Genomic DNA, 27,911 nt, shown 5'->3' with positions numbered 1-27,911 from the left:
GCCTGAACTTGATCCATACTTCTCTGTTGATTCAGTCTTGTCGCGTAGCGGTGCGGACGACGATCAACAATCCTGCCTAAAACAGGACCCAGAATGAGAAGTCTCTTCAAGAACACCTGTAATGAAAGAAAGATATGGGTATGATGCGTATGATGCGGATGCTGTTTTATCATGAATGATCCTGGAAAAGGATATGCGTATGCGGGTTAACTGTTCTTTTTTTGCATTATCCTTTTTTTTAAATAAACATGCTATGATGCAAATGATGAGACCATGACTGGTTGGCTGTGTATTACGAGGCACAGGATCAGAGCTTCGGCATGACTTCGGAACCGGAAACCACAGATCAAGGTCATCTGGAACCCAAGGTCATCTGGAACCCATACTTCAGAACCAAGTCACCAACAAGAACCAAGAGTCACCAACAGGACACGGTCACCAACAGATCAAGTCACCAACTGTACCTGTAATGATTCATTCCCTCCCCACTCACGGGTGTCATCTAGGTCAGGGTAAGGTCAAGAGAAACGCAGGATAAACAACCCTTTCAAGAATATCATCATATACACACCAGATGTATGCAACGATAATACCCCATCAGGATCTGAACTGCTCGTGATACCATGTTCCGCTAAGTGGCGCCATACCACCCGCTTCCCATGAATCACTCTATTCCTAGGTATCCTAGAGTTCACTCATAGTCTGGGTATTGGGCCTTTTACCTCTTGTAACTCCCACCCAACAGAGAAACAGATACACAGCCAGCACAATGATAATATGATGCATGCAAACACATATGCACATATATACAATCACATCATAATAATAAATGCAATAAATAAAACAGTAAAAGCAACCAAAACTAACCTAGAGAGCGCTAGGATTGACTCGCTTAGGGAAGATGGACCAGCAAGAGGTCAACTTCTCTATGATATCCCCAGCAGAGTCGCCAGCTGTCGCATTACGCGAAAAACCGGCAGGAAAAGACACAGAGCCGCCACCGTGCGTTATTTATCCCAAAGGAGGGAAAGGAAACGCTCGAAGTAAACCTGGAAAGGAATGGTCTCACGACCAGAGATTGCAAGGATCGGGAGACGGTTATGCGAAGGGAAGGTATTAACACCCCTACGCATCTGTCGTACTCGACGGGATCCACGCTCGGAAGAATAGAAGAAAGGTTGATAAATAACTGCTCAAAAACTGCATAAAACTGGAGTGAAACACGGGAAAGACGAAAGAAGCGGACTCGGCAGGATATCGCATCCTAGGCCTACGTAGTTTGTCAGACACAAACATCAGAGTCGACGTAGTTCGGGGAAAGGGGAAACGTGCTCGCTAGGATATCGCATCCTATGCATACGTATCTTCTCTAACCAGAGGAAGAATCAGAGCACTCGTAGCTCGGCTAACGCACGCCAAACAAAACACTGAAACGGGACGCTGAGACGTCAAACGAAACACACAACTGGAAACAGACTGCCAATGACTGGGCTTACGTCCGACTCTGAACAAAGAAACGCAAACAGGAAACCGAATGCCAATCGCTGGACTTATATCAGATTCCAAACACACACCCAACGCGGGAGACCGACTGCCAATCGCTGGACTTACGTCAGACTCCAAACGCACACAAGGGGTCAGAAAAGAAAAACGGGCGCCCGGAGAGATCAGCTCATCTCCTGCCTACGTACCTCATCTGGTATGAGGATCAGGGCGACGTAGTTCCCCTTAACAGGGAAAGAACTTCTATCCTAACCAGAGACTAGGGAGATAACAGACTACTAGGGAGACTACGACTCGAGCCTAGAAGTTGTCATGCATACGATCCCTATGTTGAGGTCTCTAATCCTAACCCGCACACGAAGCAAGCTAGCCTAAACAACAAATAAGCAAACACAAGCACAGGAGAGCAAGCACACACACTATATGCAAACAAGTGGCTCATACAAGGCTGGGCTTTAGTCAAGGGGTCATGTCAACCTCGACAAACAAGTCGGTTCTGTTATGGGTGTTTTGAGCTCTTAACCCTAACATTGAGAGTTAGGGTGAAACAGATGAAATGGGAAATGAGGATCAGACCTCATAGCTCTGAACCGGGCCTGGGTGAGCTTGAATCTATGAAAGTGTGGGAGTCCAGAATGTGGGACTCTACTCCACATGACCGACTCTATATACAATGATCTTGGGTGTTTATTCAAAATGCATCAGCACGTAGTGCGAGCAAGATGAATGACTTAACTGAATAGCAGGGGATGGATTGCACATCCCTTCTATCTGCCAATGCCTCTTCACTTAGGAGGTCTTGAAGTACAAGGCACAAAGATAAACAAGCGCAAACATTGCCTCTCAAGGAGGGCTTCAGACAGGTGCCTGCCAAAATAACATGATAGGTCTTCCAGACTCATATAAGCTCTCTAGCATACTCATGTGGCTTCTTTTCAAGGAAATGCTTGGTCTTTTGCACTGAGGAATTCTCCTGATGCCAGTCTTGACTGATGAGATGCAATGTACTATGCAATGTTAATGTAATGTTAATGTAATGTTAAGGACCTAAAAATGAAATGAATGCATGAATAGGGGGTGCAAATTTGAGGTGCTACAGCCGGTTATGGATAATCTTCCATGCGAGTATACTATCTACGTTTTGACGGCAATAGATAGTATATCTCATGCACTCTCTAGTCGAAAGCTTTTGTTTTTCCCCAGTTGAGTAAGTCTTTCCCCATTTGTAGAGTTAACTTTGTTGTTCATCCTAGTTGATGACGGTTAATTTTCCGTGGTTTTCTACTCAGTATTCGGTAGATGTAATCCCCTTTTTGACGGTTATCATTATCCAGTATTCGATATTGATATTCCCTCCCTCTTTCGGATAATTGCTCTGATTAAGCAATTTTATCCCTAGTGGATCTTCTTTCATTTACCATTTGTCGGTAATGTTTGTTACTCCCCTTTTTTGAGCATATCTCCCAGTAACCGGTGATATGTCTCCTGGATCGTTGCTTTTGTCAATGTATCCCCAGTGAGTCAGCTCTCATTTATCCTTTATTGATAATGATTGTTTCTCCCTTTGGTTGGTCACCTATTATATGCCCAGTAGCCGGTATCCCTGGTGTTCCTTCCTTTCGAGTATATTATCTACGTTTTTACGGCAATAGATAATATATCTCATGCACTCTTTGGTCGAAGTCTTTTGTTCTTCCCCAGTTGAGTAAGATTCATTTTCCCTTTGTGGAGTCAAATGTCCATTCTATAAACAAGTTTGCGTTTTGCTCTCTTCAGGATGATGAGTGTTTTGGCACACACACCAATTCACGCCTCGGTCGATTTATCCTTTATCAACTCACTAACCGGTTGTGGATAATCTTCCATGCGAGTATACTATCTACGTTTTGACGGCAATAGATAATATGTCTCATGCGCTATTTGGTCGAAGCCTTCTGTCCTTCCCCATTCGAGTAAGATTCTTTTTCCCTTTGCGGAATCGAATGTCCATCCTATAAACAAGTTTGCGTTTCTGCTCTCTTCTGGATGATGAGTGTTTTGGGAATATTCCCTGATTCACGCCTTGGTCGGTCACCTATTATATACCCAGTAACCGGTATCCCTGGTGTTCCTTCCTTCTGCTCCCTATTATGACCTTGGTCCCCTGTGGAGTCAGATTTTCCTGAGTTGAGATATACCTTTGTTAGGTCCTCCTCAGATGATTTGGTTGATTGATATCTCTCACCATTATACCGGTCTTAGATATTCATTCTTCCCGAGCTTGTTACCCAGTAACCGGTAACACCTCATCCCTTTGTTTCCCCTGGAAAGTCTTTTTTAGATTTCCCCAGCGGAGTTTCTGTTGTGGATACCCTTTTGCTGTGTTGGTTTTCCCCAATACATGCATTTTCCCGACAGGGATGTTTTGTTCAGATCTTTCCCCAGTCTGACTACGGATTTTTATCCGATGTGTCCATTGCGGATAGTTTTGTTGTGTTGGCGTTTTCCCCAATACATGCGTCTTTGAGTCAGCTTGAGTCTTTCCATTGGATTTATTTCCCTTTGGAACTCTTTTCCCCAGCTTTGATTCGTGACCTTCTCACGCATTTTTTATCCCTTCACTCCCCAGTAGGGTCTCTGCTCCATGGATTGAATTATCCATGAGAGTCGTCAATTTCCACTTAGTCTTTCCATTGGATTTATCCCTTTGGAATTCTGCTTCCCAGTTTCGAGTCGTTTCCTGCTCACGCATTTTTATTTTCTTTCTTATCCCCATGAGAGTCCCCGTTAGAGTCTCTATTCTTAGTGAGTGTATTACTCTTGTGGATTGTCTTTTTTTATTCTGTCTTTTCTTCTTTGTGGACACATATCCCCACAGAGTTTGTTTGTTTTGCATACATACATTTGCATCATGAGGTCTCTCAGGGACCAAAAGTTGTCTCTTTGTTATTATTTAAGCCCGTTCTATCTCGTCGAGACGAAGATTTTAACCTTCACTTCTCCGACTAGAATGACCTTAAATAGGGGCATATGTAAGACCCCAATTTTTGTCCCTAAGATCCCTCATGGCATCATAGCATTGCATTGCCTAGCCTCAACGATCATTAAGCATCTTGGCTTTCTTTCCCTTTGGATGGGACCTCCTTGTGAGTGGTTTGAGATCACCAGGCATGCTTGTATTATATATCATTGCTTTTCTTGTTTAATTCACTAACCAAAAGCACAAAAATATGTCATTAACCTTTTTGTTTTGTGGCATCAAGCAAGCACAGGTCAATCACTTCAAGAGCATCCTTTGTGCAAGAGCTGAGCAATCTCCTCAAGTGATAAAGGCTCAAATTCATTCAAGCATGTCAAGGTCATTTGAGGACCAAAAAAGTCAACTGTGCAGTCAACTGAGGGCTATGAGTTGGGGAGAGGAATTTAAACACCTCAATCATGTTCAAAAGAAGTCCATTGTCATTTCAAACATCTATCTTGAAGATTTTGAAGTCATGACAAAAGTTTCCAAAAATGGAAAATGACCTGTAATTTCAAGTTTCCAAAAATGGCAAGTTTTTGGTCCACTTTCAACTTGACTTATCAACATCAAAGAAGCTTCAAATGGATTTTTGGTGATCCTGAAAGTTGTAGATATTTCTCTCCCCTTTCTAAAAAGTTCTATTTCATGATCATATGATGAATGGTTGAGAAGTTGTGGCCAAATGATCACAAGGTGTACATGGAAGTTCAAAGTGACATAACTTTTAATGCAAAACTCCAATTTGGTCCATTCTTTTTGCAAAATACTCCTCATGACCAATACTTCTCAAAATAAGCCTTGCCATGCATGGGAGAAGCTTGTATGCTTACTATTTCATTCATGTTCATTTTGGAGGGAAATTCAATAATTCAAAATTGGCTTATGATGCAAGCAAAACAACCATTCCATGTTGATTATTGGTTGATTTTAAGTGGATTTGAAGCTCATCATGGAAAAGATCACGTGTTGCATGGACATGTAGGTGCATTTGGCAATTTTGCAATTCACCTCACATTTCACTAATGATGATTAACCAATGCCTAATTAAGATTTCAGTGTCATTAACACACCATATATAAGCCAAACCCTAACTGTATTTGCGGATAACAGAATTTGAGATCCAAATTTTCCATTTCCCTCAATTTTTCTCTCTCTTCGAAACTTGAAATTTCTCCACACAATTCTTCAATATTCTTGCATAATCTTGTTCAGCATGCTTCATTGAGTAAGAATCAACCATTGGATTGGACAATTGAGCTGGATTTCAAGCAGATCGAGTGCATGAACATGTTAATGGATTTTTGAAATTGAAGTGAATCTAGGTGGTTTCAGCTGTTGTTTCTTGCACAAAGCTTCAAGTCAAGCATAAAGGAGTAGATCTGGAACTTTGGAGAGCTTGATCACGAGAATTTAGAGCACTGCAATTCCAAGTAGGTTGAAAATTGATCCTCTCCTTTTGCTGATTTCTTGTTATCATTGTGTAGATCTCACTTAGCTGAGTATGCTGATATGTTTAGATCTTGATTTGGCTTAGAAATGGAAATGTATGATGAACTGGAATTTTTGAGCATGATTATGTTTCTCTTCGATCCATGAATGTTAGGGAGAATTAGATAAAATGAACATGATATTTGGATTCCTGGTGAGAAACTGAGTCGATTGATGTACGCATCTTGCAATTCTGGAAATTTTTGTTGTTGAATCCGCCGGAGCTTGGCCGGGGAAGACGACCGGAGCTACAACTCCGACGTCTGGTTCGTTTAGGGTTTATGTGACATGTAGGTTCGATTGATGTACGCATCCCTGCGTGTCCAATTGATTGGCCATGATTTGTTTTGACTGTGCCACATGAGCGAAGACTGGTGAGGTGTGATGATGATTGGAATAATGAAACGCCTCGTTTCATTGTGCTTGCGTGTCCTCCATGTGTGTCGCTGGCGTGTTTATTTGATTGGCTCTTACTGCTTTGACTTTGCCATGTGTGTGCGTTGAATCTGATTGTGCATGCCAACTCAATTAGTGAAGTGATGCGTTTTGCTCATTCAAATCTGGTCCATTTGATTGCTTTGCACGCTTGATCTGATGGCTAGGATTAATTCTGGATTTAATTCAAATATTTGATTTCCCTCCATTTATTTTGTTATTTCATATTATTTTGTATATCTTTGAAAAATCAGTAAAAATAGGAAAATGCTCCAAATTGACTCCAATTTTTTTTCATAATCTTGTTTTGATGTCTAGTTTTTTATAGGATTAATTTCATGAACTGTTTGTTTCTGGATTTTTATTTTGGAATTTTTTATTGAACCTCGTGCTAAATTGATATGTTGTGATCAATGCTTTGTGAAATGCTATGTGTTGATCCAATTGATCTGATTTTTTGTGTGCTTGATCTTCACTCATGATATGATTTTTGAGCATTGGTTTGGAATTTTTATCATATGATATCACTGTTTTTGACACATGAAGATATGTTGTGACAATTTGTGTCCCATTTTTGACATTGCATTTGTGCATTTTTGTTCACCTATCATTTGAACTTTTCTGGATTGGATATTTTGCACATTGTTTGTTCATAACATGAGAAACTTGCATAAAAATTTCATAGCCTTTGCATGCTTTTCTGTTTTGATTTGGATTTTCTAATTTGGATGTCCATTTTGTGCTCATTTGCTTGCCTTTGCTTTACATTGATCGTTTGAGCTACTTGCCTTGTGTATTGATGTTGGTCCTTTTGAGGAAATTTTATTGAATGTTTGAATGTGCAATATGTGAAAGATTGACTTCTGTTTTGATCATTTGGTTTGGTTTTGAACTTAGTCTTTGTACTAGTGTTTTGTACATGAACTAACCTTGCCTTGTGTTTCAGGTTTGGACACCTAGCATTAATGGTTGAGTTACTCACCTTTTGAGATGCAAATTGGATTGTGTTCTGACTTCTTTGTGTTTTGTAGGGATTTAAGTTGATGTGTTGAGCTCATTGCTTCATCTGATTGCTTGAACGTTGTTCATTGAGTTGTGTACAGTTGGATGGTTTCACTGTCTGTTTTCTGATCTTTATGTCTGAAGTACTAACTGGTTAGCTTTTGTACAGGTACATTAGTTGCTTGCTTTTAGCTCTTGCTTGAGCTTTGGATTATGGTTGATACACCACTTAGGTAGCTATTCTCTTACTCCATGTAGTCTGGAAGTCCTGTCATCTTTTTGGCAGGCATTTTGCTGGAAGTCCTCCTTAAGAGGCTCTGTTTGTGATTGTTTACAATTGTGCCAAAGACCTCCAAGATGAGGCATGTGCTACTTGATAAGTCCTCCTAAGTGAAGAGGCAATTGACGGATAAAAGGGATTAGCAATCAATCCCCCGTTATTCAGTGAGTCGTTCATTATGCTCGCACTACGTGCTGATGCTCTCGAACATGTACCCAAGATCTTTGTCCAGTGTCTGTCAAGTGGAATAGGATCCCTCTTTCTGGATCCCCACGCTTTCTTTTATCGTAAGCTCACCCAGGCCAGGGTTAAGAGCATGAGGTCTCATCCTCATTTCCATCTTTGATCAGCTTCACCCTAACTCTCAATGTTAGTAGTTAAGAGCTACAAACTACCCTTGTACAGTTTGGCTTGTTTGTCGAGGTTGATATGACCCCTCTTGACTAAAGCCTACCCTTTTGTTTGAGCCTCTTGTATGTATATAATGTGTGATGCATTATTTGCTCAATTGCTTTTGATGTGTTTGCTTTTGACATTTGTTTGTTATGTTTGGAGTCGGATCTAAGTCCATATATTGGCATTCTGTTTCCGTTTTTTTTGTGGTTTGGAGTCGGATATAAGTCCATATATTGGCATTCTGTTTCCGTTTTGTTGACCGGAGTCGGGTGTAAGTCCATTTGTTGGGATTCTGTTTCCTTTTATTGTGGATCTCTTATGAGACTTGGTTGATTGCTTTTGCCCTGTGCTTGCTTATTCCAAAGGATGGTACTTACTTGGATTATCTCTATGATCTCAAGAAAGGAACTCCTAGTGTGGTTGCATTCCTTAACCCTCACCTTTTTTATTCCTTCATTTCTCCATCCTAACCCAAACCAAAAAACTTTTGTGCAAACATTTGACTTGTTTTCAACATTAGAAACCTAAGCCTTATGCTTTTGATTTTCAAACTTTCTTTTTCATAATACTCTTGAATTGAATCTTCAAGTCAACTTTGACCACTTTTGTACATACTTCTAATTGGTTAATATAACCCACTCAAATGTGTCTTTTATGGCTCCATGTCCACTTTCTTAATCAAATTTTTCATAACCTTTAGCTATTAGGTTCGAGTTATCTTTGTGGTAGATATAATACTCACCTTTGTCCTTAGTGATTGGACAATAAGTCTTCCATGCTTATTATAGGGTTAACCCCTCACTAGCATGTCGAAGCTATCCTCACATGGTGGACTTGTGGTTTTTCAGGTTGAGTTTTCTCCCTTTGATAACAAAAGACCTTAAGGCTTTTGGACCAATCAATCCACTCATTTGTTTTGATGTTTTTTACCCGAACTACGAGGTTTTGATCCTAATCTTTTCATAAGAGGGTACGTAGGCAATGGGTTCATCCATCCAAACACAAAATGTAAATAAACTTGTATATTCTTTTCTCATCTCTTCAATCATGTTTGCACAAAATAAATTTCATAAACAATAACGTTTACAACAAGCGTGAAAAGGGCTCCCTAGGAGTACCTAGGATGCTTTGGGTGCCTAACACCTTCCCATTGCATAACCAACCCCCTTACCCAGATCTCTGTTTCTTTTACTAGTTTTGTTTGTAAAACTTTTAGGTTTTTATTCGCTTTCTAACCTTTCCTTTGGATAAATAGAAGTGTGGTGGCGACTCGACTTTGTATGATTTACCTTGGATTTAGTCAATATCTCCAATGGTAACGAATACACCGCTACAAGACCCAAAAATCTTCCAAGTCTTATGCTTCGACAGAAAGGTCCTTTCTCACAAGAAAAGGATTTAATAAATAGTTCGACAAAGCCATTTTTACATTATTCTCCAAAACATAATATTTTCAAAGAACTTCAACTAATTGTCGAAATCTCCAACTAACAAATTGCCCCCAATAAATGTCTATTTCGAATCAATGCAGAAATGGACATTTTTTGTAATCACCAGATTTCGACCAGAGACCTTTCATAGACCCAAAAGTCCATAATTGTCAGTTAATCATGACTTACTTTTTCAAAACGTCTCATCAAGACGTGCGTGCAGTTATTATCATCATGAATTTCAACTTCCAAGAAGAATGAACAGTAATCCCTGCACCTTCTTCACAGAAAAACCACCACGTGGCCCACTACCTTTGCAAGGTGTAACCAGTCAACTCGTAGGTAAATACTATAAAAACCCATTTGTCACTTCCTTTTTCATTTTCTACGAAATTTTTCATCTTTTAACCTAAGTTCATCTCCAAACTTCTCTGAAACGTTTCTTCTTCTTCAAAAACCCTAATCTTTCAAAAAACCTCAAAAAACCCACAAAAATGTCTTCTGATAAACAGCAAAAGAAATCAAAGAACATTAAAGGCGCTGGCTCTTCAAAAGTTCTGCTTCTCAAAACATTCCAACAAGCAAAATCATAACAGTTGGGAATCAGGAGTACATTACTCCTCCAAAACTCATCAAAGAACAGAAAGCAATATATGTTTCCCAGGTAATGATTCCCTCTTTACTCTCTGGAAATACTTTAGGATTTTTAGGCCCATTAGTTCCTGAAGGACATTTAGAGAAATGCGCAAAGTTTTTTCCTTGTTATCACACTACAAAACCCATAGCAAACAAAATTGTTTCCTCTAGAAATGCTGAAGATTCAGTCCAAAGAGAGGCTTTTCAACTAGATTATATTACTGACAGTTTCAGACCCTTTCATTCTTGCCCAACTATAGACAAATCTTATTTAGCTTGGTTGATGAAAGGTTAGAAAAAGAAAGCTCAATTTTGGAAGGAATTGGGCAATTTCGACCTGATTTAGATGTCGAAACTAGGGTTTAGCTACTGCCAACCTTTATTACTATCCGGTCTGTATTTCTGGGATAATACGTATAATACCTTTCATCTCCCATGTGGAATGATAACTCCTACGCTTTTCGACGTAGCTTCCATTTCTGGACTTCCTCCCACAGGAGAGACTTTCGACCCCTATCAAGACTGCGAAAACTTAATTGACTTTAAAGTCAAGAATGCTTCGTTCAGCACTTATATCAGTTTATATCATGTTGATGAGGAAGAAGTATCTGACGTAGAACACATAGCGTTCTTGGGTCTGTGGTTATCCAAGTTCTTCTTCTGCTGTAAATCTCTACAAGTTCCAAAGAGATTTCTAACACTTGCTAATCAATTGCACGTTGGTCGAAAGGTGTGTTTAAGTGAACTTTTATTGGCTAACTTGTATGAGAGTCTAGGATCTGCTAGTGCCAAGTTGAAGGAGTATAAAGCTGGTACAAACTAATTACTATCTGGGCCTTATTGGCTTCTTCAATTGTGGCTCAATGCCACATTTGAACCCTCTTTGCCAACATATGGAAATGTTGATGAAAATGCCCCAGAGATAGTAAATCGAAGCATTGAAGGCACCAGACTCCTGCAATTGACTCCAGTTGATGATGTTGACAATCTGCAGACTTCCGTTACCAAACATTCCCTGATGTTCTCGACGCGTCACAATTTCTCTCCTTCGATGGTTCCATTTTCCAGTCGAACCCATGCTCTTTCCTGGTTCACTGCTTCCTTGAAGATGCTGTTAAGGATGCCAGCACAGAGATCGAAGATATATGGCGTGCCTTTCTCTTCCCAAGGCTGCTTGTTTCAAGGATCTTTCTAGTAAATAGCCATGTTTTCTTGTTGGCTTACCAACCTAATTTTGTCTCTCGATAATTTGGGTTATGTCAACTCATTCATGTCTCTCTATTCAATCGAAAGCGCGAGATATGTTGTGCAGTGACTGATTGGAGCGCTCGAGACATTGCAACACATAAGGGATTCCATGCAAATTTTGCTGAATTTCAATTAATATCATACCAACCATCATTCCATTCTACCAATGGGTTCGCCACTTGGTGGACAGATTTCTATTCTAAAAGCATGTTTACTACTGCTGAAATCAAGGAATGTCTAACGAAGGCCTTTTCATCTTTGCAGGAAAATGTCTACAAGGGTAAGCTTACACATTCTGAAGAAATCCAAGCATTCCAAAAGTACTTTGAAACTATCTATAACCCAATGGAACTTGTTCAAACCGCCTGTTACGCAGTGCCAATTTTAAAAGAGAAATTTGAAAACAAATTGCCAAAAAGAAATTTCCCAAAGTTGTAAGACCTGAATTTAAATATGATTTGGCCTTTGAGTGCGAACCACCCAAATTTCCAATTTTACCCAGTGCAGACTTTGCTTTGTCATTTTTCCCCCTTACCCAGATTGGTTTACATGTGGGAACATTTTTAATGAACTAAAAAATGACCAACAAAGACCTGCTAAAAGAGTAGTTGCAACCAAGCATATCTTAGACAGTTTTCACTTTGACTTGGATGCAGTGAGAATTATCTCTCCGACATGTGAAGGTGTGGAATGTTTGGATTTCTTGGTTTTACAACTCCTTTTTGTCTTTTGCTAATCTTATAAACATTGCATGTTTCAACTAACTCACATTCTTCTTTAGTTGTCGAAAGGAAGGTGGTGAAGAAAGAGAAGCCTATGGCGAAAGCTAGTTCGAATACTACTTTTAAGCCAACTACCTCTTCAAGCCAAGGAGCTCTTTCTGCCAAGGATGCTGCTCCAGAAAAAACAAAGAAGAGTTCAAAGGTATTACATCAAATAATTTATTTGTCTCTTTCGTATTTTTCTAATTGTTTGTAATTTTCCTTCCTTCAGGGTAGTGGCAAGCCTCCTCTAATGCCAAAGAAAAGAAAAGTCCCAACTGAAAATATAATCCTTGTCGAAGATGATGAAGAAGAAACTCCTCCCACTCCACTTAAGAAAAAACAGAAAAAGAATAAGGCAACAGTTGCCCCTTACCAAACAACCAAACAACAAGGCGTCGAAATCAAGATTCTCCCTCCTCCTTTGAAGGAAACTCATTCTCAGCCCTCTCGTGGCGTAGTGTTGGAGCACATTGGGAGTAATGCTTCCGACCCTGAGGCTCAACAGGTGAACTTCTATCCTGAATCTTTTATCTTTCGATAAACTTCTTTTTTATTCTAACACTTTGTTTTTCAGGAAAAACCTACTACTCCCATCATCTCTACTGCCAATCCGAGTGGTCCTTCGAGCGATATGAATCCATCTCCTCCTTCAAAAATCAGTGGTGTTGTTCAAAATAAAGGATCTTCGACTGGAGCACAAAATCTCGAAGTAGATAATGTCCAGAACGAACAAGAAACCTCTTCTCCTGGCAAAGATGGTAAAAAAAATTCGAAGCAAGATAAAGAGAAGGATTCAGAAGAAAAAGAAGATTCTGAGGATACTCCTAGTAACTCTCCTCCAAGAGTTACGTTCCCCTCAGATTATGCTGACGAAGATGATCAGGATTCTGATGAGATTGAGAGGTACTTTCAACAAGATGAAGAAATGAGTGAGGGAGAAGCTGATCCTGAAGGAAATCAGACTGGAACTGATGATGTTATTGTCGAAATAGTCCCAGATCCAACTAACGTTAGATCATCCACCATCCAGACTTCGCCTATATCACTTACTGAGGAGGAGAAAAATGCTTTGAAACAAAATGATCCCCTCAAGTATGTAAGGTTGATGATGGCTCAAAGAGAATCTTCTTCAGAAAAAATCATTTCTGGAGCTTCGACCAATTCTGGTGTTAGCGCAAACGAATCATCACACGACGAACTCCTTAAGCAGGTGAAGAAGGATGTTTTTGATGTAGATCTCTTTGAAAACTTGAAGAAGGATGTGGGAGCAAGCTTTGGCATAAAGAAGCTGATAAGCAAGATCAAATCACTGCTTGCCCCACTGATATAGGTGAAGCCCTTATCGATATCCAAAACCTCATTGACGAAGTTTGTGCTGAATAACATAGTGAGGTGGATGCTAAAGCAAAGCTTCTATCAACTGAACAAGCTCAAGCCACTGAGTTTGATAACGCCCTTCGAACTTCAAAAGCCTCTGAGGAGTTAGCCGCTTCCAGAAAATCAGCCCAAGCAGAATTCGACACCTATACTGCTTCGATACAACTCTTGGAATCTCACATTCTAGAATTGTAGAAGAAGATTTCTGATGCTAAGGCGAAGCAGGCTGCTATCCAAGGCTTGGATAGTACTGAAGCTGATAATCTGGCGAAACAGAGCGTAGATCACGTCGAAAAAGCTACTGCTATGAATGAAGATATTGCGCGCCTCAGAGGGGTTCAAGCTGCTGTTCAGTACAAGATAGGCTTGGCGAAGATAAAGTATGATCGGATGAAGGCCACTATCCCTTTCTGATTTCCACTTGTATTTGTTATATTCGACTCTTGTTTGTTTGTAATTAATTTGATTAAGACAAAGCCATCTTGGAAAAATTTGGAGTTTAAATATATTCACCATCTTGGCTATGATAGTTCTTTGCTTACTACGTTGTTATGATTTTAACTTCATGCATAAATGGTTTATACTTCTTTAAGTATTTCCCATTTACTTTTAGGATTCTTCGATCCTCTACTAGTTCTTATATTTCGTATGCATTATTTGAAAATGCTTTTAAAATTTGAAAAGGTCCTTCCCAATGTGGAGACCATTTTCCTAATGTTTTATTCTTTCGATCCATAGGTAATATAACTTTCCAAACTAAATCATTCATAATGAAAGTTTTACCTTTGACCCTCTTATTGTATGCTCTTACTATCCTATCCTTCTGTCTTCTTAATACTTCTAATGCATGCAACCTTTCTTCGTCCAAATCAACCAGTTCATTCATCATCATTTCCCAATATAGGTCAGATGGAATTTCTCCTTGTCTTTGGATTCTCACTGATTGCAAGTAGATTTCGATAGGTAATACTGCATCATGTCCAAATGTAAGTTGGAAATGTGTAGTGTTAGTAGCTTCTTTAGGGGAGGTTCGACAAGCCCAAAGTGCTTGATCTAGAGTTTTGTGCCAATTTTTTGGCTTCTTCCCTACATGTTTTTTGATTAAACCAATTATTACTTTATTGCCTGCTTCGACTTGCCCATTGGCTTGAGCATAATAGGGGGTGGATGTTAATAATTTGAAACCCATTTCCTTTGCAAATTCTTGCATCTTTTGACTAGTAAAAACTGATCCTTGATCTATTCTTATACTTTCTGGGATCCCAAATCTATATAATATTTGCCTTTGAATGAATTCAATGGCAGTTTCTTGATCCACATTTACTAAAGGCACTGCTTCGACCCATTTAGTGAAATAGTCAATTCCTACAAGTATGTACTTTTGACCTTTGGATGAAGTAGGTCGAATTTCCCCAATTAGATCTAATGCCCAACCTCTGAAAGGCCAAGGCTTGATAATTGCATGAAGCTCACCTGCAGGAGCATGTTGAATTCCTGCATGTACTTAACATTCTTGGCAACCCTTAGCAAACTCTATACAATCTTTTAGCATGGTGGGCCAATACATTCCATATCTGAAAAGCAACAATTTCATCTTATGGCCTGCCTGGTGTGCTCCACAGGCTCCACTATGTACACTAGATAATGCTAAGCACGCCTCGTTTTCTCCTAAACATTTCAACAGGATCCCTTCAAGGGTTTTCTTGAATAATTCATTCCCAATCAAAACATAAGATAAAGCCCTGTACTTGGTTTTTCTTTCTGTATCTATCGAAGGGTCCTTGAGATAATAAAAAATTGGATTCCTCCAATCTGAATCCATTAAGGTATCAATGGCCAGTACTTCAAACTCTTCTTTGTTAGTATATCCTAACTGAGTGCTTTCCAAATCTGTCAGAGACAATCTGGCAGCCATTGCTTTTCCTCTTACTTCGACAAGTTCCTCTAGCTTCTCTTTTGAAATTCTATACCCTGAAGCTATTTGTGCTAAATCATTAGCTTCTTGGGTTTTTATTCTAGGAACATGTTTTATGTCTATATATTCAAATTTTTTGAGCAACCTATTTGCAATGACGAAGTACATAATCAAATTTTCTTTTATACATTTGTACTCTTTCGTTAGTCGCTTAATTACTAATTTCGAGTCTTCTTTAATTTCGACCCTAGTTGACCCCAATTCCAACAAAGCCTCAAGTCCTGCAATAAGGGCTTCATATTTTGCTTTATTGTTAGAACAAAGGGGACCTTCGATTCTATATTTGAGTTTTGTTGGAATTCCTTCAAGAGAAATTATCATGATCCCAACTCCACTTCCATCCTTATGAGTGGAACCGTCGAAGAATAATCTCCAAGGTTTTAACTCAACTTGAAGTTGAGGACTTTCGACCACTGCATGGTCTACAATGAAGTCTGATATTATTTGTCCCTTCATTACCCTTAAAGGCATAAAGGCTAACGAGTATTTAGTGAGGGCTAATGTCCATTTGCCAATTTGACTGTGCATTATTGGCTTCGATAACATATACCTAATGACATCAAAGTGTGAAGAGACGTATAAATCAATAGGCTTTATATAATACTTGAGTTTAGTACAAGAGAAATGCAAACAAAGACACAACTTTTCTATTGAAGTGTATCTAGTTTCTGCATCATTTAAAACCCTACTAAGATAATAAATGGCTCTTTCGACGTCATCTTCATTTTCTTGTGCTAACATGCTACCTATAGTAGTGTCGGAAGCTGATATATACAATCTCATAGGCTTCTTTCCACATGGTGGTGACAAGATAAGAGGATTCGTCAGATAATGCTTGATCTTTTCGAATGCCTTTTGATGTTCATCATTCCATTCGTACTTCCCTTGTTTCAGGCGTAGGAGGGGAGAGAAGGCTTGAGTTCGACCACTTAATTTTGAGATGAATCTTCTCAGGAAGTTTATCTTTCCTAATAACGATTGCAATTCTTTCTTAATTGATGGTGCTTTGGTCTCCATAATAGCCTTCGTCTTATTTTGACTGATTTCTATCCCCTTTTCGTGGACCACAAAGCCCAGAAAATCTCCAGCCTGCACAAAGAATGCACATTTAAGAGGATTCATCTTTAAGCCATGTTTTCTCATTAATTCGAATGATTGGCTAAAATGGGTTAGATGATTTTCGTCTGATATAGATTTTATCACAATATCATCTATATAAACCTGCATAAATGTCTCTATATAATCATGGAATATAGAGTTCATTGCTTGCTGGTACGTTGCCCCAGCATTTTTTAAACCAAAGGGCATAACTATCCACTCATAAGTGCCTATTGCCCCTGGACATCGAAAGGCTGTTTTGGAAACATCCTCTTCAGCAATGAAAATCTGGTTATAGCCAGAATATCCATCAAGCATGCTAAGATATTCATAGCCTGCAGCTGAGTCAACCAACATCTCTGCCACAGACATTGGATACTCATCTTTAAGAGTTGCTGCATTTGGATCACGAAAATCTATACATACTCTTAAAGAGCCATTTTTCTTAATTACAGGAACTATGTTTGCAATCCATTTGACATACCTTGTGGTCCTGATGAAATTGCATCGAAGAAGTCTTTCGACCTCTTTTTTTATCTTTGAGAGGATCTCTGGTGCGAATCTCCTTGGAGTCTGCTTGATGGGCTTCTTGCCATCCTTGATAGGAAACTTCAATTCGACCAGTTCCCTCTTCAAACCAGGCATCTCGTCATAGTCCCAAGCAAAGCAGTCTTTGTTTTCTCTTAGCAGTTCAATTACTCTTACTTTCAACTTGGGGTCCAGTTTAATGCTGATGTAGGTGATTCTTTTTGTGCTCCCAACTCCAAGATCGATTTCTTCAAGGGGATCTTGCGCTAACATCTTCGCACTCGATATCACTGGATCTTTTTCAAATCCTAGAGGCTCTTCGTCGTAGATGGCATCTAACCTCTGGTATGTTAATTCCATAGGCACCTGTTCGTCATGGGGTTTTGGTTTAAAGTACTCCCCAGGTCCTGCATTATAAATTTCACCATATGTGGCTTCGTCAGCCATGTTAGTTATCTCGGCTTCGAGAGCCGTTTTTCTTTTCTTCTCAGCCATGTAGGCCGAAATCTTTTCGAAAAAAGAAGACTCAGGCATAATCCAGGTCTTCATCCCAGCTTGTTGGCCGTATTTCAGATGATTCCCCTTCTTATGGGTCCCCCATAATTTCCCTATCCCAATGAAAGCCTTTGGGATGTAGAGTCAGAAAATACAAAGCATTTTTATTTGAGGAGTAGTTGTCTTCAGCTGGGTGGCATGGTCCTATATGAGCCAAGTTCCTGTGGAAGTTCTTCTTATCTACATGGTTCACTTCTGCCATGAAGTAACTTTGGTCAGCTTCCACATTTTCTACTACACCATCTTCTCTCCAAATGGATATCCTCTGATGCATGGTCGAAGGAACTGCCCCTATTCCATGGATCCATTCCCTTCCTAGCATTAAGTTGTAATTCGCCTTTGCAGGTATCACCATGAACATTGTTAGTCTTGTGATTGATCCAACAGTCAGATCTACTTGTATGACACCCAGAGTCTGCCCTATCTTACCCTCATAGTTCGACAATACCATATTATGAGGTTTAACATCAGTATCGAACATACCTATCTTTTTCAACATGAACTGAGGCATCAGATTGACTGCTGCTCCTCCGTCCACCAAGACTTTGTTCACCCCCACATGTTCAACTTTAGCTCTAATGTATAGGGGCTTGAGATGGTTCTGCATCCCTTGGTGAGGCCTTTCAAAAAGAGCATTCTGCTCTTCGACAACGCCGTTGTTAAGAACATAGTAACACACAGGTTTATGCTTCGCCATCTCCACAACATCTGCTTTCTCATTGTCTTCAATCTCCGTCTCCTGATTATATTCGTATGGCAGAACTGATACCACATTGCAATTTATATTAACAGATGACACTCCATCATATTCAAAGTCGTCAGTGAGCATTTCTTCCTCCCTTATTTGTTCCTCCTGAACCTTCTGATTTGTCTTTTTGTTTTCATCTGAAAACAACTTTCTTCCTATAGGGGGTTTGGTCGAATTTGTAACATTTGAGGCGACCTTGTTGTTGCTGGATTCTCCAATCTCCCTCGAAGTCATCTCTCTTTTAGCCTTCCTCAACCTCTGATGTCTTCTCCACTGGGACCTTGACATGGGATTCTTTCCTTTGTAGTTCTCTAGTCTGATAGCCTCTCTCTTAGATGCATGAAACTGTTTTCTATAAGCCCAAGAGGTTCTTCCTCCATCCTCAAAACTTTTCCACTTTCCCTTCTTCGACCCTACCTGAGTCCATTTGTTCTCAGGGACTTCTACAAGAAGCTTAAACATAACTCTTTTCGCCCTTGGGTGAGGGTTGTCTTGCCTCCTAGGTACTCCCCTCTTGTCGAATATATACATGTTCGGGTTACCTCCATGTCCATCCCAACCTTGGTTAGATGGAATTCTCTCGAATGCTTCAGCCAATTCCCTGTTGTAAACTGCCCCACATCTGGGACACGTCAAGCATTTTGTTCCGTACTTGTAGCAACGCACCATAAAACCAAGAATGCTTTCTCTAGGCTTGGGATACACCTTTTGTAGTTGGCTTTCCTTTCTCCAATTTCTCTCAGTCTTTATTCGTTGCCATCTTTCATAGTCCTCAGTAACCCTTCGACACATCATGATGCTACACCTTGGGCACAGCAACATGTGAACATTTCTTTTGTGACACCTCCAAAGGTATTCACGTAGGCTCTCATTAGCTTTGGGATAGCCAAACTGCATTCCCTCTTGCTCTATCTTCAACCACCTCTCCACTTCCTCCATCTCTGGGGGGGGGGGGGGGGGGGCTGGTTCAGATCCACCATGTTGACACCTAGATTGGCGCCATCAGCGATTGAAATTTCCTCAAATTTCTTCCTTAGGCCCTCAGTTGCCTTCCCATTAAGACCTTCAGTGGCCTTTGGTTCGACACCAGCAACCTGTTCACCTTCGACAGAAATTCCAAAGGGAACATCCTTATTTAGGCCACCAGTAGCCTGCTTTCCAACTAGCACATAGCCTTCAGTTCCTGTTTCCTTCACAGCCTCCACTTCCACCATGTCAATCATGTTGATTTGACAGGTTCAGCATAATTTGTGTCAGCAATGTTAAGGGGGTTAGCGTTAACCTTCGTTTGGTTTTTCCCTTGTCAGCGAACTTGAGGCGGCCATCTTTAATTGCATTCTGAATAAGATCCCTGAAAAGAAAGCATTGTGAGGTTTTATGGCCTAAAAAATTATGATATTTATAGAAGCCTCTTTTCTTCTGTTGTTCTAACGGGGGAATTTTGGTATTAGGAGGCACTATCATTTGGCCATCTTTTACTAATAAATCAAAGATTTCATCACATTTGGTAACATCAAATGTCTACGTCTTTTTAGGAAATCTATCATTCTTTTCAGTTTCGACAGAGTTCCTGCCATTTGAAGGTGTAAGTAATTTACAAGCATAAGGTGGTGCTTCTTTCAATTCATCCAAATCTAGTTCGAATTCCTCGAGACCATAAGGGTCATTAGAGATTTCAAACTCCTCATCTTCGACTTCGACATAAGCAACCCTTTCTTTCTTATAATTCTTATTCGCTCTGTCCTTTTCAGCTTTTAAACGTTCGACCTGTCGAACCCTGTCTGCTAATTGGGCCATATCTCTTAGATACTGGGTATCTAACTTTTTCCTAATGGAATAGTCTAACCCTCCAGCGGCCATTTCGACCAATTCATGTCCAGGCACTACTGTAAAGCATCTAGATTTCAAAAAACGGAACCTATTCAGATAATCATCTATAGGTTCAGTGAATTTTCTTTTAATACTGGCTAATTCCTTAAGACTTATCTTAGTTTGACCCATGTAGAATTGTTCATGAAATAATCTCTCCAAATGAGGCCAAGTGTCTATGGAATTTGGTGGCAAAGTTGTAAACCACGTGAAGGCATTCTTCGTTAAAGAACTGGGGAAATATTTCATTCTTAGGTTCTCACTGTTTGCCAAATCTCCTGCCTCAGTCATGTATCTGGCTATGTGTTCTATAGTGGATTCACTAGTGTCCCCTGAGAATTTGGTGAACTTAGGGATTTTACAACCCCTTGGTAATTCAGTTTGTAGGACGTATTTTGATAAAGGAGAGGTGTAATTTGGCCGTCAAAGTCATGTATTCAGACCATTATGGGCCATGATTCTCTCTATCATAGTAGTTAAGTTATTTTCCATCATGTCTTCTTGCCTAACCTTATGAATTACTTCGTCTGCATCCTAGCCTCTATTAACCATCATTACTCTCCTAGGTTGTTCTTCAGGGACTTCCTGTCGAACTGACTGTTGTTCTAATCTTGCCCCCGTGACCTTTTCGTCAGGCGCTTGTCTAGGTGGTCGAACCTGATTTATAGTTGGTTCTTCTTCCTAGATTATAACTTAGTTTGGTCTGCGTCTGTAGCGGTGTATTCGTCGCTATATGATTTATTGATTAAACCATAAGCAAAGCATACAATGAATTCGAGTCGCCACCGCACTTTTATTTATCCAAAGGACTGGCTAAAAAGCGAACAAAAGCCTAAGAAGTTTTACGCGTAGAAAACTAATAAAAAGATCAGAGAATCTGGGTAAGGGGTAAATTACGCAATGGGAAGGTGTTAGGCACCCACTACGTCCTAGGTACTCCTAGGGAGCCCTTTTCACACTTGTTGTATAAAATTGTTATTTGTTATGAAATATTTATTGTGCAAACATGATTGGGATGATGAGAAAAGAATATACAATTTTTATTATTTTTGTGTTCGAACGGATGAACCCGTTGCCTACGTACCTTCCATCAAAGGTAAGGATCAAAACGCCTTAGTTCGGCTAAAAGATTTCCAAAAGTTAGTGGATTCAATTTTAAACACAAGCCCTAAGGTCTTACGTTATCCACGGGAGAAAACTCAACCTTATACAAACAACAAGTCCACCATGTGAGAAAAGCTTCAACTTGCTAGTGAGGGGTTAACCCTATAATAAGCAAGGAAGACTTACAATTCAATCAACTAAGGACAAATAGGTGAGATTAACATCAACCAACTAGGATAAATCAAACCTATGGCTAATGTATGAAAACTTAACAAGAATGGACAAAGCCACAAAACAATTGAATGGGTGAAGTTAATTGATTATGATTATTCACAAAAGGAGGGTCAAAGTATGATTAAGATTGATTCAAAAGAAGTATTATGAAATGGAGTTTGAAAAAAAGTCAAGGACTTGGGGTCCAGGTTTTTAATTTGAAAGCATGAAGATGTTTGCACAATATTTATCTCAAGTTTTAAAAGTAATGTGTGAAAAGGTTTAGGACAAAATGGATGAATGGATGAAAATGGAGTGTAAAACTTCCTAGAAGGTTCACCTCTTGAAATCCTATAGAAGATGATTCAAGTGTGTCCTTTGGAATAGGCAAAGAGCAATAACAAATAAGCAAAGCAAAAGATGAAAGTCAACAAAAGCGGATACCGGATGCCAATCACTGGACTTATACCAATCTCCTAAAATAGAACTGGATATCAGAGGCCACTCTATGGACTTATACTAATCTCCTCAACAAAGAAATAAAAAGTGGATACCGGATGCCAATCTATCTGGGCTTATACCAATCTCCAACAATAACAAAGCAAACACTTGGATGTCAGATGCCAATCTATCTAGGCTTACTCTAACCTCCAACATATGATCATAGGAAAACAAATGCCAAATTACACGGACTTACAATTGCATCCTCACATAGAACAAACAAATGCATCAAGCAAAGAGATGATGAGTGGCCAATGAAATGGTCTTATACTCACTTCCATATCATAGGAACAATGGCCAATGAATGGTCTTACAATAGTCCTCAATGGGCAAACAACAAAGATATGTCACAAAGACAGATGAAATGATCATGCACTAATGGGCAATTAATGATGATAAATGCACAAGGCAAGCAAGCACACATGTGCATATGAAATAAACAATCAATCAAATGAAGTCATTCAGCACATACTATAACCAAGCAATAAGGCTCATACAAAGGGTGGGCATTGAAGCCAACTGGAATAGGGTTAATGGTGCTCTTAACCTTGACATTGAGAGCTAAGGTGAAGCAGATGAAAAGATATGAGGGGTGTGCCTCATCACTCTTATCCCTGGTCAGGGAGAGCATTGAATATCAGAAGGTGTGGGAGTTCAGAAAGATGGAACTCTCTCCACAAGTTAGACTCGATAGATCTTGGGTTTTTACTCACTATGCATCAACACAAGTAGTGTGAGCAGGGTGAGTGACTCACAGAATAGTAGGAGATAGGCTACATATCTCTTTTGTCTACCAATTGCCTTATTCAAAGGACTTTTCCTGCTTGGGACAAAAGTAAACAAGCACAAGCATTGCCTCTTAAGGAGGACTTCAGACAGTTGCCTGGCCAAGTAACAGGCCAGGTCTTCCAGACTACATGGAGTAAGGAAATTATACCTCAATGCAAATTGCTTATCAAGCAAAGCAAAGCAAAGTTCACAAGGAACTAATAGCAACTAAAGTACCTGAAATCAGTCAAGCACAATTAGTATACCAGACACAAAGTTAAAACAAAACAGCAGAAGCCAACAGACAATACAGTCAAGCATATGTGCAAAGCAACAAGCTCATAACAAGTGAGCTAGGCAACCTACAAAACAAACAAGTTAGTTCATGATAAACAATCAAACTCATTCAACTTGTATTGATCTCTTTGAGGCATTTGTTGCTTAACTTGAAAAACCAAGCTTAAACATGAGTGACAAGACCACTAGGACAAGCCTAGGGTCAAAAGGAGATAAAAAGCTTAAAACAGCAAGGGACAGGTGCCCAAAGTCAATACAAATCAATCAAGAAGCAAACCTAAGTGGTTTCATGTTCATATCATTCATCATTATCATTTCACAAACAAATTAGGTCAAAACATGTCATATAGAACCTCAAAGAAGTCAACAGAATGATTCAAGTCAAATCCAATCACAAACATCTCAAAAAATTCTCAAATAAATCATGCACAAACATCATTCATAACATGATAGGCATACCAAATTTCAGCTCATTTGGATCAAGGGAAGTAGGTAAATGAAAATCAGAAAGTCAAAGCAAGTTCAAGCAAACTCAAACAAAGCATCAAAACATGCACCAACTTCAATAAATCATGAAACAGTGACAACACATGATAAATGAATGGGACTAAAACCATGACAAACTTCAAGATGTCTACAATTTACATGTCAAATTTCAAGTCCATCCCATTATGCATTAGAATTTCACAAATGAAATGAGAAAATGTGTCACAAAAAGTCAACAAATGACCTAACAGGGAAGAAAATTCTAATCAAATAGGAAATGCTATCAATAATTCCAGAAAAATTCACATGTAAACTAGACATCCACAAGTATGTTCATGCAAAAATCCAGACCAATTTGAGTTCAATAAGCATGGTAATAAAAATCATGAAGCTGGACATGAATGGTGTGACACAAATTGTCACACCCCTATTCAAAAAATCATATCTCATAAACCAGCAATGATAAATTCACAAACTCTACACCAAAATCACCATGAACATGTCTAGTTTAAGCACAAAACATTTGGGAAGCATTGGATAAAGTATCATCATTTCACAATCAATTTGGCAAGGCATACATAAAATGGACACACATGAACAAACCCTAGCACATTTTAAAATCCACACATGCAAAAAATCTGGAAAAATCATCATAAAACACTAGAGATCAAGAGGAGGAATCCACAAAAAATCCCATCAAATTTGGATTAAAATTGAAGCACTTATGATTTTTCTAAGTTAGCCATGCCAAATGAAATAAAAATTGCAAAATGGAATGATTTAATCAAATAATGAAACCGGGAATGGCAAACTTGTAATTTGGGAGTCATTTAAATGGAACGCTGCGTTCCAATTAGACTGCGTGTCACATGCTTATTGGTTCATGGCAATGGAATAGTGATTTTCATGCAAAACAAAAACCCACACAGCCAAACACGAGCAAGACAAAACCTGGGTTCAAAATTTCTAGGGTTTATAGCTACAGTACCCAGTTCATGAACACGAAGAACAAACTTTCCAGATTTTGGCAACGAATACATCATTCAAACCAGCAAACAGTGTACATCAACATTACAACATCCATTTTCATTAATTCAAGCTATCATGAAAGAACTAAGCAAAAACATATTTGAATATCAAGCTTCATTTCAACATAACTTCTACAATACTCGACCATTTTCAACGATTTAAAGCTCATCATATTCAGCATGGAAAGACCTTTCTAAAGCATAGCATGCTTTTGAAAATGGTGTGATTTGAATTCTTACCAAATTTGAAGAGCAGTGATGATACAGTGATTGTTTGGTTGTGTTGTGTAGAAACAGATGCTTCCTCAAGTTCCAGATGATGAATGAATGAAGGGTTTTAGCTCAACAACCTTTGAAAAAGCTCCAATCAAGATCTGCCATGGATGAAGCTTTAATGTAACAGTGGTATGAGAGGCTTTACAGCTGAGATTTGATGCTTGCTACAGCTTCAAAAAGGGTTGCATATGGTGGCACAAAGCTCAGGCACACGGGTTCTATGAAGATTTTTCAGAAAAAGTTCAAATGAGGAAAAAGAGAGTTTGAGAGAAAATGGACATTTGATCTGTTTTGTGAAAGTGTGCTAGGGCTTTTGCAGTCAGAAATGAAACATATATACTCTGATTAATGTCCTTAAGTTTGGTTAATGAAGTGGTAATCCAATTTAGCTCAAAATGAAACGTTTTGGTGATTTGCTAAAAACCAACTCAAGTTGCATGGGGTGCATGTAAATGCACGAAAATGGGCCTTGAGCACATCCAAAATGCAATTTCTGAACATTTGTAATTGATAGAAAACATTGGAAATGATTAAATTGAAAGTCCATTTTTCACCTCCCTCATTTTTAATTCAAGCCACTTGAAAAAGGCCTTTTTGATTGGTTGATTTTTGGTGAATTGTGATGAAGGATTTGGATAGAGCACATCAAATATGACTTGTAGCAAAAAACCTCACTCAATTTGGCCAAATGGTTTGAAAGATATGCCACTTTGAAGTTCAAAATTTTTGAGAATGATTTGATCATAACTTGCCAACCACACATGAGAAATGACTGTTTTTGGACTTTTTGGAAATGGGAGAACAAGATCTTCAACTTTCATGTTGGACAAAAATTCATTTGAAGCTTGTATGATGATGTAATTTGGAGGAGAAGAACTTTCCATTTTTGGCAAAATCCAATTACAGGTCAACTTTCTATTTTTGGAAATTTCTTGTCTGACTTCAAATTCTTCACTGATGATGTTTGACATGTTATATGAGGCTTGTATGGACATGAATGAGACCTCTCAACCCAATTCCCACCATCAAATCACTGATTAAATGCACAGTTGACCACAGTTGACTTTGCTAGGGTTTTGGTTGACTGAACCATGTTCTGATGAATTCCAAGCCCCTACCACTTGATATCTTGATTCAAAATGATGTCACAACTCATATGAACTCTTGATGAATGATCATGGTGCCCAAATTCTTCAAGAATGGCCACCATATATCTCAATGACTGACTAGACTGATTTGACCTAATTTGCTTCATCTGCAAAAACATGGTTAGATGACAATATTTTTGTACTTTTGGTTAGTAAACAAATGAAAAGCAATGATGCACAAATGCCAGACATGCTTGGTGATCAAGAACCACACTCACAAGATAACCCACCCACTAGGAGGGAAGCAAAGGTGCACAAAGATCCTTGAGGCAATGATATGGTATGATATGATGCCATGAGGGATCTTAGGGACAAAATTGGGGTCTTACAGATGCCCCTATTTAAGGTCATTCTAGCCGGAGAAGTGAAGTTTAGAAATCTTCATCTCGACGCGGTAGAATGGGCTTAAATAACAGTAATGAGACAAATTTTGGCCCCTAAGAGACCTCATGATGCAAATGTATGTATGCAAAAGACGCAAACTCTGTGGGGAATATGGTTCACACAGAAGAAAAGACGATCCATCGGAGTAATACACTCACCAGGAACAGAGACTCTAACAAGACTCTTGTTAGGGATAGTAAAAGAAAGAGAATGCGTGAGCAGGACACGACTTCAAGTTGGGGAAAAACAAAACTGACACAGCGTGAACAAGACACAACTCTGATTAGGGTAACAGAAATCAGACTGGAGACCTCACTGGGGAGTGAAGGATTCACACCGGGGAAAAGAAAATTCCAAAGGAAAAACATCCATTAGAGAGACACAAGCTGACTCCTGGGGAGAAGCAATAGGAAACTCCACTGAGGAAGCACCAAAGAATGAGATGTTACCGGTATAAGGGTAACAAACTCAGGAAGAATGAATATCTAAGACCGGTATAAGGGTGAGAGATATCAATCAACCAAGCATCTGAGAAAGACCTGAAAAAGGTACATAAACTCAGGAAAATCTGACTCCACAGGGGACCGAGGTCATAATAGGGAGCAGAAAGGAAGGAACACCAGGGATACCGAGGTATATAATAGGTGACCGACCAAAGCGTGAATTGGTATATATGCCAAAACACTAATCATCCGAAAGGAGGGCTTGAAAAAGCAAATCGACTTACAGGATGGACATTCGAATCCACAACGGGAAAACGAACCTTACTCAACTGGGGACACAAACCCAAAGAGTGCATGAGATATAATATCCATTACCGGCAGACCGTGGATAAGAATACTCGCATAAGATATATCATCTATTACCGTCAGAACGTAGATAATAAACTCGCATGGTAAGAAACACCAAAGATACCGAAGCATATAATAGGTGATCTACCGAACACGTGAATTGGTATATATGCCAAAACACTCATCATCCAAAATACAAACTGGTTAAAGGATGGATATTCGATTCTACAAAGAATATGAATCTTGCTCAGCTGGGGAAAATCAACAAAGGATTCCAACTAAAGAGCGCTTGAAATATAATATTCATTACCGGCAGACCGTGAATACTATACTCGAAAGGAAAAGATACCAGAGATACCGAAGTATATAATAGGTGACTAACCAAAAAGAGAGACAATCGATACCAAGCATCCGGGTAAACGAAAGACAACTCAAAGGGATAAATTGCAAGCATCCGGCAATCATCCTACAACAAAGAATATTCGATTCCACAAAGGGAAAGACGAAACTTACTCGACCAGGGAAACACAAAAGGCTTCGACTGAAGAGTGCATGAGATATATTATTCATTACCGGCAGACC

General features: G+C 39.3%; 3 protein-coding genes across 3 annotated transcripts; 1 reads left to right on the top strand and 2 right to left on the bottom strand.

Moving 5' to 3' along the window:
* Window positions 1-11,626: 11,626 nt before the first annotated feature.
* Window positions 11,627-13,974, top strand: LOC127101329 (uncharacterized). The gene is made up of 5 exons (XM_051038713.1): window positions 11,627-11,786; window positions 12,201-12,343; window positions 12,413-12,688; window positions 12,758-13,444; window positions 13,756-13,974. The coding sequence occupies exons 1-5, from the start codon at window positions 11,627-11,629 to the stop codon at window positions 13,972-13,974; spliced, it is 1,485 nt and encodes a 494-aa protein (XP_050894670.1).
* A 223-nt stretch (window positions 13,975-14,197) lies between these two features.
* On the bottom strand, window positions 14,198-17,656 carry LOC127101322 (uncharacterized). The gene is made up of 4 exons (XM_051038701.1): window positions 16,757-17,656; window positions 16,275-16,624; window positions 15,100-16,085; window positions 14,198-15,033 (listed from the first exon to the last, which is right to left on the bottom strand). Exons 1-4 carry the CDS (start codon window positions 17,654-17,656, stop codon window positions 14,198-14,200), a joined length of 3,072 nt encoding a protein of 1,023 aa, XP_050894658.1.
* A 2,329-nt stretch (window positions 17,657-19,985) lies between these two features.
* Window positions 19,986-20,624, bottom strand: LOC127101312 (uncharacterized). The gene has a single exon (XM_051038691.1). The coding sequence runs from the start codon at window positions 20,622-20,624 to the stop codon at window positions 19,986-19,988; it is 639 nt and encodes a 212-aa protein (XP_050894648.1).
* Between the last annotated feature and the right edge of the window lie 7,287 nt (window positions 20,625-27,911).

Source organism: Lathyrus oleraceus, chromosome 1 (assembly GCF_024323335.1).
Source record: "Lathyrus oleraceus cultivar Zhongwan6 chromosome 1, CAAS_Psat_ZW6_1.0, whole genome shotgun sequence".
NCBI classification, from domain to species: Eukaryota; Viridiplantae; Streptophyta; class Magnoliopsida; order Fabales; family Fabaceae; genus Lathyrus; species Lathyrus oleraceus.
The sequence above is the reverse complement of the archived record's forward strand: the minus strand, read 5'-3'. Positions and strand labels throughout refer to the sequence as shown.

What these genes read in the sequence shown, in the direction of transcription:
- LOC127101329 (XM_051038713.1), top strand. Translation starts at nt 11,627, where the DNA reads ATGTTTACTACTGCTGAAATCAAGGAATGTCTAACGAAGGCCTTTTCA. An exon ending in CCGACCCTGAGGCTCAACAG is followed by an intron (nt 12,689 to 12,757) that starts GTGAACTTCTAT and finishes TTTGTTTTTCAG; the next exon opens with GAAAAACCTACTACTCCCAT. An exon ending in TTGAAAACTTGAAGAAGGAT is followed by an intron (nt 13,445 to 13,755) that starts GTGGGAGCAAGC and finishes CTAGAATTGTAG; the next exon opens with AAGAAGATTTCTGATGCTAA.
- LOC127101322 (XM_051038701.1), bottom strand. Translation starts at nt 17,656, where the DNA reads ATGGCTGAGAAGAAAAGAAAAACGGCTCTCGAAGCCGAGATAACTAAC. An exon ending in ATATAGAGACATTTATGCAG is followed by an intron (nt 16,625 to 16,756) that starts GTTTATATAGAT and finishes TTCTTTGTGCAG; the next exon opens with GCTGGAGATTTTCTGGGCTT. An exon ending in GACACTACTATAGGTAGCAT is followed by an intron (nt 16,086 to 16,274) that starts GTTAGCACAAGA and finishes TGATGTCATTAG; the next exon opens with GTATATGTTATCGAAGCCAA.
- LOC127101312 (XM_051038691.1), bottom strand. Translation starts at nt 20,624, where the DNA reads ATGACTGAGGCAGGAGATTTGGCAAACAGTGAGAACCTAAGAATGAAA.